This window comes from Leuresthes tenuis, unplaced genomic scaffold, assembly GCF_036924035.1.
Source record: "Leuresthes tenuis unplaced genomic scaffold, fLeuTen1.0.hap1 SCAF_5, whole genome shotgun sequence".
In the NCBI taxonomy this organism is placed as follows: Eukaryota; Metazoa; Chordata; class Actinopteri; order Atheriniformes; family Atherinopsidae; genus Leuresthes; species Leuresthes tenuis.
The window spans coordinates 9,582,613-9,598,097 of record NW_027325359.1 but is presented as its reverse complement, the minus strand read 5'-3'; the positions used below and the strand labels follow the sequence as shown (position 1 = coordinate 9,598,097).

At 42.6% G+C, this 15,485-nt stretch overlaps 4 protein-coding genes across 5 annotated transcripts; 3 read left to right on the top strand and 1 right to left on the bottom strand.

Annotated features, from left to right (window-relative positions):
- Positions 1-202: 202 nt before the first annotated feature.
- Positions 203-1,088, bottom strand: ch25hl1.2 (cholesterol 25-hydroxylase like 1, tandem duplicate 2). Its single transcript, XM_072385131.1, has one exon. The coding sequence runs from the start codon at positions 1,055-1,057 to the stop codon at positions 203-205; it is 855 nt and encodes a 284-aa protein (XP_072241232.1). The 5' UTR covers positions 1,058-1,088.
- A 420-nt stretch (positions 1,089-1,508) lies between these two features.
- On the top strand, positions 1,509-6,636 carry LOC140307096 (uncharacterized). The gene is made up of 5 exons (XM_072385832.1): positions 1,509-2,149; positions 3,526-3,710; positions 4,345-4,455; positions 5,870-6,011; positions 6,116-6,636. The coding sequence occupies exons 1-5, from the start codon at positions 2,038-2,040 to the stop codon at positions 6,463-6,465; spliced, it is 900 nt and encodes a 299-aa protein (XP_072241933.1). The 5' UTR covers positions 1,509-2,037; the 3' UTR covers positions 6,466-6,636.
- Positions 6,637-7,974: 1,338 nt separating this feature from the next.
- LOC140307102 (uncharacterized) lies at positions 7,975-12,199 on the top strand. 2 transcript variants are annotated; one of them, XM_072385841.1, is made up of 12 exons: positions 7,975-8,241; positions 8,705-9,307; positions 9,685-9,744; positions 9,835-9,887; positions 9,983-10,127; positions 10,212-10,570; positions 10,651-10,879; positions 10,977-11,094; positions 11,327-11,438; positions 11,551-11,662; positions 11,789-11,901; positions 12,033-12,199. In XM_072385841.1, exons 2-12 carry the CDS (start codon positions 8,714-8,716, stop codon positions 12,100-12,102), a joined length of 1,965 nt encoding a protein of 654 aa, XP_072241942.1. In that variant the 5' UTR covers positions 7,975-8,241; positions 8,705-8,713; the 3' UTR covers positions 12,103-12,199. The 2 variants fall into 2 exon arrangements, with proteins under 2 accessions (XP_072241942.1, XP_072241943.1); XM_072385842.1 differs by lacking the exon at positions 7,975-8,241 and adding an exon at positions 8,262-8,499.
- A 1,738-nt stretch (positions 12,200-13,937) lies between these two features.
- Positions 13,938-14,952, top strand: ch25hl1.1 (cholesterol 25-hydroxylase like 1, tandem duplicate 1). The gene has a single exon (XM_072385213.1). The coding sequence runs from the start codon at positions 13,958-13,960 to the stop codon at positions 14,810-14,812; it is 855 nt and encodes a 284-aa protein (XP_072241314.1). The 5' UTR covers positions 13,938-13,957; the 3' UTR covers positions 14,813-14,952.
- The last annotated feature ends 533 nt before the right edge of the window (positions 14,953-15,485 follow it).

The following is a 15,485-nucleotide window of genomic DNA, read 5'->3' as shown; positions in this document are numbered from 1 at the left end:
AGTTTAGATTAAGAGGAAAGTATGCCCTGAAGCTCAAGATCAATTTAAAAAGAAAGATGACAGACATTCTGGGAGACAGATGCTTTTATTTAGATGGTATACTTACTTCAAGCGACAGCAAGTTCATGAACAGAATAAGAATCAATTACATAGATTCATTCATAATATTAAGTACAGTAACATAACAGCATCAATGTCTTATCTAATTACTGTCAGGTGTACCCTTATTCATAGTAGCAGAGAAGCAGAAGTTGGCGTGCGTGCCAAATATTTTGTCCCAATGACTGAAGTGTGGTGCAAAGTTGGTGTTGGGTTTCTGATGGTGCACATCATGTTTGCTGGGGCCTCCATAGATGCCAAATGGTATCAGTCGGGATGTGGACCAGGGAAAATCGTATCCACAGTGATCTTCTATTGAAACATACACGTGCAATACCATGAAGGCCCATGTGGTGAGCAGATGACATCTAAGGATGACAGGATTCAGAGTGGTCCAAAAGCCCACTGTGACCAGCTCCCAGCCACCCAGGCACTGGGTGGCAAGAGCAAAGGGAGAGGAGTATTTGTGGTGGATGGCATGGAAGTTGACATACAGCCATCGGATTCTGTGGTGTTGCAGGTGCCAAATGAAGTACTGGAAGTCAAAAAGCAGAAGGTTGCCTATCACCCCGGCAATCAGCTCCAGGAGGGATGGAGCCTGGTCCGGCAGGTCCACAGGTGGTCTCCATGTCCATTGGGCCACTGATGCTGGGAGCACAAGAAACACATGGTTGTGCAAGGTGACACTCGTACAGTGCAACAAAGCAGCAGCCGTTGGCCGACGGCTTGGTTGGATCTTGTATTGCTGGACCCATGGCCACCTATCCCCCATGATGTCACAAATAAGGAAAGGGAGGCAGAAGACAAAATAGGAGGAGACAGTCAATAAAATGGGGAAGAGTGGAGATCTCAAATAGTTGCTGTAGTTTAGCCTGAGGTTGTCCCACAGAGGTTGCAGCAAAGAGTTTCTTTCCATGTAATTTATCCAGAAATCGACACAGCAGTCTAAAAAACCCATCCCAAAGCTGCAATCTTAGGAAGTGTTTGAGGTCTGCGGATGCTTCAGCCAGAAACAGCAGCTTTGGTAAACACTTCATCCCATGAGTATCTGCTTGTGCAATGTTCTCAGTGTGGTATCGAGTGACAACCAGCACAGCAAATTATTCATACACCCTGATTAACTGGTAACTTACAGCTCTCTTTCCTACATGATGAATGGTTCAGTACGAGGATGATTTCAAAAACATACCCCATCAAACACCCTGTTAGAGCGGCATCTCTGTCCAAGGGAGTTTATTCACTCTTTCCAAGTGACAGAAACAAGACAGAAAAGAGTGGCAAGGAAGAGGAGTTGAAAAAGCCAGACAATGGGAGTATTATTAAAAAGAAGCAGTCATAAAGGGCAATTAGTCAGACTCAGATTCATAATAAAATGCAGCACTTTTAAGGAATATAAAGTCAAAAGCACTGAAAATTGCAACAAGTGGTGTCATTGTTTCCCCAGGTCAAAAATGGACTTGTCAACTTCAGCTTTTAAACCACCAAAGATGTATTTTAACCGCGTAGAAAAATGAACGTACTGTTCGGCTACACTCCCACCGTGAACCGACTGATAATACTGAAAACTCTTGACGAGACTGTCAATGAGAAGCCGATGACCTTCCCACCCTCCCAGACGATAGAGGGCGACAAAGAGCACTCAAATCCAGAGAGCAGCACACAACGTTTCGCATCCTGTAAGTAAAAGCTCCTCAACCCCAGCAGAACACGATAGACTTGTTTGGCTCCATAAGGGATCCGATTTTTTTTTTTAACGTTCTGAGGTTGGTTTCTAGATTGGATCAGCGGGACGGACGCACCGTCATCAACCATCGTGGCGATGTTTTGGTCAAGCACCTCCATGCAGGCTTTGTTGTGATTTGCAGCGACGTTACCTTGCGTATTTGGTTCTACTCAAAGCTGTTGGTGATCGGTCACGCGACGACTCAAATGTAAAGCATGACACAACTGGAAAGCTCCGCCGACATTGATGAGTTCATTAAAGGGCTGGAGGACGAGTCGCAGACTAAATTTGTCACTTTTTCTGTGGACCGACACTACAATGACAAAGGTAAAAAAACAAAGATACATTTGTTTTAGCTCTGCCGCAGAGCCATGGTCAAAGGCGGTAACTGCCCAGCATGCACTGGTCGGATGTCCCGACTCCCTGTAAAAAGTCCAATTCTGTCACCCATCAGATTCTGTGACTGTGGGAACTTTAGTTGTATTTCTTATCATATAAATGTGTGAACACACCTTGCTTTGTTTTTGTTCAGGTATAGTCACGCATTTTGGTTACAGTTTGTTAAAAGTGACCCCACCCAGAAATATTTTACAGTTATTAAAGCAGATTTTGTGGAATAAATGAAAGTGGTGTAATGAGCACAGCAACTACATCACTGCGCATTGTGTCCTGGGTCAATAGGCCTATTGTATTCCCATGTCCCATTTTCCAATTTGCACATCCTCCACTCCATCCAAAGCATCAGGCTTTTAAGGCTTTAAGTGAAATGAAACATTCTTACCTGAAAGCAATAATTTCAAACTGATATCCTTTTAAAATAATAATGATTTGTAAAGCATTTGTTGTTGCTGCTCAATTATATGATTCCAGCCAGATGAGCATAGGGATGTACTTTTTAACATTTCAACTCGCATTCATAATGTCTCATAACGTGACGCAGTTCCTTTGTGTCAAATGTGCAGAAAAAAAGAAAATGTCTGAAAAATGATACATCTCTGAGATCGATTTACAGGCCACGAGCAGGAGGACAGCGGACCAAGGATGCACAGCCAGGAGAGTTCAGAGCCGCATGATGTGCCTGTCAAACACAGAAGCAGAAATAAACACAGATCAATATCATATATGGCTGGAAAGCGTGAAAGAGAGAGAGGGGGGGGCGAGTTTGTCCAATTTCCCAGTTTGTAAATCAGCTGCTCAGCTCTGCACGTTTTAATCCCTCCAGAGGAGTCAAGGAAGAAATGCAAGGAGAAAAGGAGATGAGAAGACAGTTAATTTACTATATATCCTTTACACACACTGGATTCCTTTATAAGTCCTCGCCTCCATGCATCCTAGTCCCTTTAAATTGAGATGCAAGCAGTGGAAACTTCACTCTTTCAACATCAGACATGACGAGGGAAGAGTCGAGCTGATGACTGTCCAATACAAAGACCAAGAAAAATACAAAGGTGTCAGATCTTTTGAAACCTATTTTTTGATTGTGAACAAACAATTTACCCGTCACTGTATTTGGACAAAGTATGGCAACCAGCCTGCCCACTCTTTGTTATGTGATGTACATAATGACAACTTGACCGTAGATATTTGAACGAAAACAACAGTTGCCTCAAAAACGTAGCGTTTGCTGGGTAACGTTAATGCTGCAATCCATGAGCGAATCTATCATTTAACAACAACAAAAAAAGATGCATATCGATCCACAGATTGGCAGCCTTTACCTGTGAACCGGGTGCACTGGCAGTGGGGAGGCGGCTCTGGGATGCCAGCCATTGAATTCACTGGCATCCCCTTCATGTTTGTCGGGTCCAAAAGGCTTGTCTGCCATCAAGGCAAAGACCTCGCCGTGGCCCAGAAGAGGAAGTATTTTGAGGAAAAGGCTCGAAAGATGGTGAGTTCTCTTCTGCACAGACGGCATTCACACAAGCAGACACAACACACGCCTTGAAATAGTGAGGCCTGTTTTATTATGACATTACATAGACCTATACCGAGAAAAACGAAACAAGTCCCAGTAGTGGTAAACTGCCCAAAGCTTTATCTTCACAAGTCTTCTTGAAATGTGTTTCAGGCCTGAAATGTAAAGATTGAATGTATATAAACAAACAATAAAATCCATGAAATATCTTGTGTTGATACTGTCTACAATTAGACAACCTCAGGTTCCCACCTCAGGCTGAAATCCTCCTTTACGCTGATATAATCTAAAGAAGTGAGTTCCTGCTTTTGGAAAACCGTAACAAATCACTAAGTTCCAGGCATATTCACTTTGTTAGATATGGCTTTCACACCACAGATAACAACCAGAGTTCTTGGTTCGGGCTACATGTTTTAGCAAGGCGGGAACTTCTCGGCTTCTGAGCAGCATTCACTCCTTTTCTCTTACTTATGTTGCCTAATGTTTTTATACGTCCTCAGCGTCAGTGTGCTGACCGCCTGCAAACGTCTTGATGAATGCTTCATTTCCAGGAAGAAAAAGCAAGTAGTAATTCTTCTATTCTGCTACAATTTCCCAAATTTTGCAGTTGGAGGACCACAGTTTTGGCAACCAGAAATCTCGCCGGCCGTCCACAAAAAAGGTGGGATGCCCCGCAGCCATATCGATCAGCAAGATTGCAACATTTCCCAAATTCAAGGTCGGTGTAATATTTATTTTTTAAATTTTTTTACAGCTGCAGTGATGCAATTATTACAAAAGTAATTTGGACTTATTACCAGCCCCTATCAGAGATGCAATGGCTTGCAAATATCTTTAAGTATATATATTCAATGGAAACTTAAAGAAAGATGACACATGAGGTGTGGATTTTCATTCCTTTTTTTTTTTTGACTGGACATTCATTTTTAATTTGATGACAAAAACTTGTTGCAGAGAAGCTGGAACGGGTGCACGTCTCCCTCTGTGTCGCATCGGCCAACTCAGAGAACTGCTGTAGTGTTAAAGGTGAACTGAGATCAGTTCTAGATTATATGATGTAAGTCTTCAGCTTCTCAAAAGTTCGTGCCGGCTTTTTTGTCTCAAACGGTCAACATCACACCTGAACTCTCGGTACAGAGCCATGTCATGTGCACGAGGGAGAAGTGTGTTGTTACACCATCTTGTCTGGGTGTGGCGTTGTCCCTGCATGGTGGAATTGTAACTTGCGTTTGCGAACGCAGCAGTGAAATGCATTTTCCGAGTTTGAAATTTACCGGCCTCCACATCCTACCTGGAGCACCGTAAAATCTCCAGGCACATTGTGCTCCAGGCACATTGTGCTCCTGTCTGAAAGGAGTGCCGTGCATGACGGTGTTTTTTCGATCCGCATGTGAGAGCAAAGTCCTGTTTCCACACCCACACTTCAGATAGGAAGGTGTTGATGCAACCTGCACAGACATCCCTCAGGGTTGCTTGATATGAGAAGTTGGGTATGGAGCGATTTTTTTTAATTTTATTTTTATTTTTCCTTCTACATTTCTACATCCATATCTAATAAAATACACCAAATCAATCAGTCACAAATTTCCTCAAACTATTATGGATATATTGAGAGAATGACACTTGAATGAGTGAATAACTCCACTTCTCTGGAATGCTCCTTTTTAAACTGCAGTATGTTTCTGACCTGCTGCCCCTGAACAGAAGTAACGGTGAGTTGCACCAGCAGCTGTTTTCTTTTCAACAGCACACAACATTTCTCTCTCTCCTTGTCCCTGTCCCAGCTTCTTTGAAACAGGTTGTTTGAGTCAAATAACAAGAAAGATTATACATTTAGCAAAAGCAATAAGACTTCACAGTTTCAACATTAGATATGCTGCCTTTGCATGTTTTCTGTTAAGCATTGAGTTCAAATTATGCAAGCTGTGCATAAGAGTGTCCCATGTTATTAAATGTCCTTAAAGTGACACAGATATAAAGACACGTGCGGCCATAAATTCCTTCCAAAGTTCCCTCTTTTATTGTGTCATTGTTTTGTTTTTTAAAGTAAGCGAGAGTTTACCCAGACTCAGTCACATGTAGTCCTTCCTCTCACTGATCCCTTTTATGATTTCCATATGCTTACATGCCAGGTGGACGAAAATACAGAGAGGAGTAAGAAGACGGCCTCCAAGATTCTGAGAATGGCCTTGGAGAGGGATCCGGTCGTCTGGGAAACGCGCTATGCTGTCACACATTCAAGTCAGCATGCCGGACATGCAAAAGGAAGAAATGGTATTAAAACAGTCATTAAATTATGCATTAACATTATGCATTAAAAGAAAGCTCACTAAGTAAAAAAGCCTAAGGAGAATGTATCCATTTTCCTTTTTTCACAGAGACAGATGGGACTTCACAGTGCGGTTTACCCCCTCGCAAACGAGCGAGGAAACAAGATTTGAGGAAGAAATGTATCAAGCTCACCAAACAACTTCTGGACAGTTTACAGGTCATTGAGGACCAACACACACTTGAGGAACTTTCACAGATTTTAAGCACCCTAATGAAAGACCTTGCTCCCTTGATCAGCGACGCGGAGGGGAAGCCTCTCCATCTGGAAACAAAGCGGGTTAGAGTTTCATCAACCACTCCCACGGGATCATCACAGAGGTGCATCGGAAGACCCATCACCACATACTCGGGCAACGTTGGCGCTCATGTGGACATCATGCAGGAGCTCTCCACTTAAGCTCCAGTTGACAGTTCCTTTTACAGACCCTCAAACTGAGACATTGATACACTTTGAACTTTGAAATTTTGACGGTTAAAATGTCTGAAATTCCTTTATAAGACTGGGAATTTCTTCATTTGCTTGTCTGTGCAAAAGGTAGGTGTGTGCATATTTAATAAAATCCCTTTTATAAACCTTGACAAAGTAGCAGCATCAATGATTTTATTGTATTTGGCAATTGCAAAGAAGAAAGTAGTACCTGAAATAAGCAATTAAAAAGGCTCCTGACTTTACTGCCTCTTTGAAGATACTGTTAATATGTGCTGCTTGACGTAAGGAGGGATTGTGTGCTGGCCTTATGATGGTTTGATTTGCTTTCCTCTACCATGATAGTTGTAAAAAAACAGCTGTTGTGATGGAGGCTGATATTGCACGGCTATAAACTTTTGCAAACTTAGGATACGTAAGAGCAGGACAGTGTGCCGAGAAAAGGATTCCCCCAAGTCGGGGAACTTCAGACCACAACGTATGATGTCATACTCGCCGCGCATTCCCACTGCAAAATGTTCCAGTGCTCGTTTCCAAACATGATGCCGAGATGCTATTAAAGTTACAGGGACTATTTATCGCATATCAACTGTGTTGTAGCCACATGTTTGGGAGTTTTAACATATTTAAGTGGTTCTTCCTACATTTTTATGGCTTTAAATTGCCAGCACTTTTGAAAGATTGATGATGAAATCATTTAAGAAGGAATTTGACCATCCAATTTTTTGGCTCCTGTACGTTTGTGTGAACTTATGTTCCATGCTCCACCACAAGGTGGACACATGTGACCGACGCTTGGAATACCCAATGATGCTCCAGGCTCAAAAATCAAAAACATATCTTCCAGCAATGGGTATTTTAAACACTCCCTCCAAGAGGCTGGTGTAAGGAACCTATTCAGTATTGCATGAAAAGGATCAAATCTGATATTCATATAAATAAATGGATATAAGGTTGATCTTTGTTCAACAACAATGGCACACAGTTCAAGAAGGTATCCAGATGCTCTCAGAAAGCTTCAGAGACTCACTGATACCAGGTTGGCATGTCATTACAGCGCATGTGAAATTATCATGGACAGACGACCAGCTTTTTTAAGAGTACTTTTTTTAGAGATGGATGTGGAAAACAGTATAGGGAGATCAGGCAGGGGACCTATTGGCACAAATGGACCTCTCTTTTATGTGCAATGTAGCCATATTTAGGGAGATTCACGGTGAGATCAAGTTCCTCTCTGACATGTTTCAAGCACCATCTCTTGATCTAGCTCGGACTGTAGGCCTCTCAGGCACTGCAGATTACTATCTGTATCACAATGCAGTACAGAAGGGAATCCTGTTTTCGATGAGCTCTGGCAAGACGGTGGATACAGCAAAACCCTGTAATATTGCAGTTGATGCAGTTAAGAGAATGTTGCGGAGAAAGTCAGTGTCTCCAGAAATAATATAAACCCAAAATAACCGTCGCCTTAGATGAACAAACGTTGAACAGTAGGTGGCGATCTACGGCTCTTAGTTGAAATGCATCTACAGGTCAAACACCAGCGAAAAACATCCTGAGCATGCGTAGTAGAGGAGCAGAGACGGAGCTGAGCAGCGTTTGTTTGCAACTTGTAGCTATATTTGTGTGGTCAGCTGAGTGGTGGGCTGCGATCATAAGACACCTGAAGAAGTTGTTTTTTTTTATCTATAAAAAACAATCTGTCGATTTTGCCGCTGCAATAAAGATCTGAAGTTGGTATTTGAGGTAATGACTTCTTTACACAGAAACTCAGGTTGTCCTGGATGAATTGATGAACTTTAGGATTGCCTAAATTTTAGTCACATTTGCTAGGCTGATGGCTGTTTTACTGGTCAGACTTCAGCACATCTGAGGGATTTATTGGCGACTAACCTGACTGGTTATTTTTTTTCTGAACCTCTGTGGAATCATTTTAATTTCTTAGTTTCAAATCCGAGAGGGAAAACCCCTCCATGGTTGACTGGCTTCACCCTGAGATAAAGGGTAACAAGTAGACAGTATGTCGTCCTAAAAGTGCACAGAAAAAAACAAAACATGTCTTTAGCAACTACTGTATAGTAGACGGTAGTATTATTCCACTTTCTTGGCAGACTTTTGTTTTAATACAACAATGTCTTTTGCTGTGGCAGAAATAGAAAAATAGGCAGATGTTTTTCTTTTACCTGGTTATACTCTTTTATTTATTCAGGCGCCAACAATGGAAAATGGCAGTGGAGAGAAGCCAGAGGTTGAACCAGGGCCGATTCCTGAGACACAGCAGCTGTGTCGCTTCTTCTCCCAGGGACGACGTTGCAATTTTGGGAAGAAATGCAAATTTCTGCACATAAGAAATGACGTCACAGCTGCTGACACGCCCAGCCATTTAGATGCTGCACCTTTAAATTCTCAGAGTGCTGGTGAACATGGGGGCCTCAGGCCACAGCTCACTCACAACCCCAGGCTTGCCCCAGCGGCTGGCCGCCGCCCCTGCCGCTACTTTCTCTCAGGCCACTGCACCATGGAGGACAGGTGCCGCTTCTGGCATCCACCACAGTTACCTCTTATAGAGAACCCATCTGTTCCTGTGAGTCAAACGAGACACACACCGAGGGCCCCTCCAGTGTCCCGCCCCTGTGGGCTCCAGGAGGTGAAGATGTGTGACATGACGGAGGATATGGCCAAGCAGCTGCGAGACACTGAGATCCGGCAGTTGAAGAAGCGTTTTCCCAAAGACAATCTGATTATTCAAGAGAGAAGTGATGGCAAAGTGACGTATTACAGGGCAGCTGTGGAGCCCACTGATCCAGATTGGGTAGCACTTCCACTTCACTTCTGACACCTTAATCACCTTGGAGTTTAGTGGGAAAATTCACTCGCATATGGTTTCTGTAAATAAAAAAGTACAGCTCAGTTTTTACTTGTGAACATAACCATTAAACACAAAGTAAGATAGTAAGACAGTTAAGCGTTCTCACCGCCCTTTTAAAGAAAAGCACTGGTCATTTTAATTTGATGGAAGGGTTTTTCACTATATAAAACCTGTTTGTTGTAAGGGAATGGGGGTAATGCAGTACTTGCATCTGGCTTTTTTGTATCATTTGAAATAAGCAATTGGAAAGTTATGCTATTCTATTGTAGACAGGAGTTGCTTTGTATTGCCATCTGTTGACTTTTCATTTAAACTTGCAGCCGTTCGATCTGAAAGAAATTGATATCATGGTGAGCTTCCCAGACAACTACCCCCAAGAGGTAAAGACAAGTGCTTTCTTTGATAAACCGTACATTAAAACCTTTACATGGAAGGAACAGTCCCTCATCACCCTGACATATGCCCCTTAGATTTTCACGTTGGATATACCGCTGGACCAGGATCTGCCGCCAGTAATGGCAAAGTAAAAACAAATGCAGTTTATTGTAAAATGAACTCATTTGGGTTATTGGCACCAACAGTGTTTATAGTCATTTCTTTAACTGTTTGGCTACACAGGCATGTACTGCAAGCATCTTTGCAGTGGCTTCAAGCTAAGCATGCAACCAATCAGCTGATGGGAAAGGTAGAGCTGCTTTTCCGACCTTTTCTTCGCTGGCTGGATCGCAGCATGGAGAGACTATTCACCGAAGGAGCCAGACAGGTGGGACTGCAACCTGTGTTAATTGTAAACTAATGATTTCTCAGTTTAATATACATTAAGTTTGTTCGCTTGTTTTCTTTCCAGTTAAAAAAAGACATTGATGTAGAAAAAGCCGGACTGCAGTTTATACCATATCAGGAGCTCCAGGCGACAGCGTGTGAAAGTTTAGATGATACTGCTGCAGACACAGTCGAGGATACCTCCAACGCTAATGAAAACACGGAAGGTGTCGGGCCAGCGGAGACGGGGACGTTGGAGCAGCAGCAGGAGACTCTGGGGTGCGATGAAGGTCAGCCCCTAGAGGAAGCAAGTCACCTGGTAGAGAACATTAAGATCAGTGATCCCCGCAGAGGCACGGAGATGAAGCTGCTGGGACTGAGGCTGGGAGAAAACACAGCCACCGTCGTCGCCCATCAGATTACTGTTTGTCTGCAGTGTAACAGGTATATAAAAAAACAAACACACAGTAATATTGAGATTAGTTCCTTACATGTAAAACTGACTGTATTTGTGCTGTCTACAGGTGTAAGGTAACTGCAGACCTGACGCTCACTGGAAGGACACCCTGCTCAGCCATTTGTGAAAAGTGTAATGCAAACATAAATGCTGCATTCAGGCCCTGCATGATCCATCATTACAGTGATGTCGTGGGATACTTGGATCTCCACAACGCTGCACCTGCGGACCTCGTACTTCAGGACTGTGAACTCACCATCGGATGCCTCAGCTGCTCTCAAGAGGTTCCTGTGCAGGTGATGAACACTGAAATCCCATTAAAGATAAGTGAAAGGCATCGTGAATAGCACTGACCTGCTCGGAAATAACTTCTTTGTCTTTTTTTTTCATCAGAGCGTTTTCTATGGACAAACAAAGGAGTTCAATTGTGAGCACTGCCACAGCAAACTCAGCATCCTGGCTGAGAGTACAAGATTCCAGTATATTCAGCCTCGCGCCTCGAGTAAAACAGGTCAGAGCATAACATTGCGTTTGTTTAGAAAATGGATCAGCAAAGGTTTAAGCACTTACAACCACGAAACTGCTCCAGCTGGCTGTCCTATCAATCTTGCATAAATTAGTCCAAAAAGCTGCTCAGGAGAGGGAAAAAAAAAATTGAGCATTAGCGATTTTGCATACTTAAAGTCTTCAAGCAGAACAGGAAGGCCAACACAATGGGATTTTCCCACTTCTCGTTTGTGCAGGTTCAAGTGGTGTTGATTACAAAACAATAAGAGATCCAGCTGTGCAAAAGGGAAAACCTCTGCCAGAAAAAGGAACATGCAAACATTACAAACAGAGCCATCGTTGGCTGAGGTATCTTCCTTAATTCTTAAATCCTTAAATGTCATTTAATACATTTGATACATTTGGGGCTTTTACGAAAAGCATGTAGAAGTATGTGAAGGGCTTCAACCCATATTCCCAGGTTTCCCTGCTGTGGCCGGGCTTACCCATGTGACGTGTGCCACGATGAGAACCAGGACCACCCCATGGAGCTAGCCACCAGGATGATTTGTGGCTTCTGTGCCAAAGAACAGGTGGAGGATTTTACATTGCATTACATCATAGGCATGGACTTCATACTTTTATACCTAAGATCGTCAACAGAATTAGAAAAAAAATTATAATTTATAAATTATAATTCACGCTGTTTGCTCTTGCAGCCGTATGGCAACGGAAAGCCTTGCATCTGTTGTGGGAGCATGATGACGAGAGGCGCACGGACCAGCCACTGGGAGGGAGGCCTGGGATGTAGAAGCAAAGTCAAAATGAACAAGTACGTCTTCCGAATGACGCCGAGGTCCACATTTAGCAAGGTTTACTGTGAACATCCTCCATAGTGGTGTTTATCCATTTGCCAACACGTTTCTTTCAGCGCCTAACAGGTCTGTTTTCCTCTCTTTACAGAAACGATCGGCAAAAATATTCCAACTGCAACAAAACTGTTTCAAGGAAAGCAGCCACCCAAAAGAAGTAATTAGTGGAAAAGTGTTGTGAGCAGACAGTGATGCATGAACCATGAGGATTTCTGTCAAACTGATCTATTTTCACAATAAACCAACTCGTTGGAATCATTCATTGTGGGGGGTGTTAATACTTTTATCTGATATTCAAGCCTTTTAAACCCTAAAGTTTTCTCTTGCCTGAAAACAATTTTCATTTTGAATGAACAACTGTAAAGTGATCAAGAGGTTAAAGTCTCAAGGCTGAGTGTGGCTTGTATTGGAGGACTTTGCGCTCACATGGCTCATAAAGTCATTTTACACTAATGATTAGCTTGTATTTGACATCGAACTTTACGATTTCCGACTATAAACACAGTGGAAGGAGATGGTGACTAAAGAAGAAAAGCATGCTGATCATTTGACCAGATATCCTGGGTAAACCCAAGTGTTCCAGCAGATCCAAGCACAGCGTGTGAGAAGAGATAAAAACTGCCTGATGATGTTCCCCCGAAAGTTTCATAAGTCTATAGTATAGTATAGAAGTAAGAATAAGCCGAATGCTATTTCTGACTTGCGAGAGGAGGTGGAGATCAACAGACAGCTGAGTGTTCGCCTGTGCAACAGACCAATATCCTCTATAAGTCTGTGGCAGAGAATGAAGTTTTATGTGCAGTCATGTATTTGGGCATCCTGCGGCTCAAAGGTAATGTGCCCATGCATTGCCTCGCTCCTTTCAGAGGTAATACATAACCTGCTACAAACCTTTACATTTCATTTCATTTTGTCGTGTGATCCGCTGCAAAATTATACGGTAGTTCCTTTCAGGATAATCAAAATACTTTTCAAGTGCAGTTTTAATGTATTTTGGTATTTCTGTATAAAATGTCCCAAAACATCAGAAGACCTAAAACTAGATGAAGGGAACGCAATAAAACAAATGGGAGAGGAAGGTGTGTAATTAGCAGGATCATAAAGGAATCCAAGGTATTTTATAACCAGCTAAAATCCTCCCTCACATTGGTTAGTATTAAAGCCCACGTGTCCAACATCATGGCCACTGCTCCTCAAAGTAACATTGCTGCTTCTGGTGAAATATTATATATAGAAGCAGAAAATACTTGACTGCCCGTTTAAGAACCTTATCCCGTCTGTGAAATGTTGTGTTGGTATTTTTGTGGTCTGGGCCTGTACAGCTTAGATTATTGATGGAGAAAACATCAGAGCATCTCTCTATGAACCGACTCTCAAAGAGGGATAAATGTATTGTTTTACAATGGCCACTTCAAAGTCTTGACTTTAATCCAACAGAAATGTTGCAGGACATGAAGCATTTTAGGTAACTGACCAATATGGGGCCAAATAGTGTGCCTTAATCCTCCAAGCTGATGTGGAGGACTAATCAGCAGTTACTAGTAAAATTTGGCTTGATATTTTATTATCTATTTATTACAATGGTCCTTTTAAGCAACACTGAAAGTTATCTATGTAATAAAAATACAAAGATAGACACAGAGCTGTGTCTGACCATTGCATAATCAATGAGCACGTTTCAAAATTCTTCTAAGCAATGCGCTGCTAAAAAAGCATTCTGATTGTTTTTGTCACGTCAATATTATCAGATTAGATTTAATTTCTCAACGTGAACATCTTCATTAACATTTAAGCAACAACCTGTTTGGTGATGCAACTTGTAAATGCAGCTGACATGCATTTACTGTACATGAAACTTTCTTGTCTCCGGCCTTGGGGGGGCGGATAAAAGCTAGTGGTCTGTTTGATTTGGGGCAAAGTCCTTTCAGTTGAACCCCACTATATAAAGGTGGACCTTGGTGCTGGATCTTGAACATAAGCCTTTTTAGCAGCAGCCACCAGTGGCCCCGCACAGAGATGCTGAACGTCAGTGAGCTCCCTCTGCAGTCCCTGCCCTTCAGGGCCCCGGACTGTCTGCTGCAGCCACTCTGGGATTATTTGCTTTTTCACCACCTGCCTCTTGTCTCGTCTCCTTTTCTTCCTGCCATTCTTGCTTTTTCCAGCTATTTCCTCTTTAGTTTACCTTTTGCTGTACTGGATCTCTTGGGAGAAAGGGTGCCTTTATTCTACCAATACAAGATCCAGCCAGACAGGCAGCCAACGCTGGGAATGATGGCTAAAAGCTTCATGACAGCTCTATATAATCACATCGTCTTTGTTCTACCAGCTTTAATCATTGGCATGTTCATACTGCCTGCACCAGCGCTTCCACAGGACGCTCCAGCTCTGTATGAGGTGTTTATTGATGGACTGGCTGTTCTTCTCCTCTTTGACACTCAGTACTACGTCTGGCACTTTATACACCATAAGCATCCACAGCTTTACCGCTGGGTTCATGCAATCCACCATGAATACTTGGCACCGTTCTCGTGGTCTACTGAGCAGCTCAGTATAACCGAACTGATGACTGTGGGGTTCTGGAGCACCCTGGACCCAATACTTCTGAAGTGTCATCCACTGACCACATGGTGCGTGACAGTTTTCAGTATTTGGATGTCTGTCGAGGACCACATAGGCTATGACCTGCCATGGACCCTGAACCGTCTGCTGCCTTTCGGTCTGCTGGGCGGCGCACCGGCTCACGACATGCACCACCAGAAGCCGAGTAGTAACTATGCCCCCTTCTTTAGCCACTGGGACAGAATCTTTGGCACTGCCGTTACTTTGAGTAAAAAAAAAAAAAAAAAAAAACTATCAGAAGATAATAACTGATAGCAGTACTATTTTTTAAAAGCTTGTCAGAATTTTTGCTTGCACTCCTCTGAGGCACTGTTGTTATATTGTGTTCTACTTGCTGCTGCTACGTTTGTATTCTTTAGGCAGCTTTCTTATGAACTGTGATAATTGAAATGTTCACTGCTTTTTATTCAATAAAACATATTTGCACATTTGATGCGAGGAAAATTAATTCTCTAAAAAGCTGAGGCGTTTGGGAGGGCACAAAGTCACACTTTATTTACACTTCCAACGGAGAAACTTGCAAGCAAAGCAAATGAAAAGCCTTGTTTCCCTTTTCTGATAATCCCCTTACATAATACAAAATCTGTCAAAGAGCTTCACTCAGCAACATTTTATTTTTTATGAATTCCCTAAATGAGTAAGTAGCTTCTGAACAAGGACTTTGTTGACCAAGCTTGCTACTTTGGATTAAGGCTAACCCTCGCTTAAGACGGGGCTGAGCTGCAAAGTCAGTAATACCAGCATAAATATCAGGAAATCTCAAAAAGGAGTCATGGAGACCAAGAGTGCCAACAAATTTAAAACATCCTACAGTGGGCTGAACGTGAAAGTCATCGTTGACCTTGAAAATAGCAGCTTCAAATAAATCTTATTCATAACTGATGCATTTCCTCATTGAACATATAGCCCTTTCAAATACACTCAT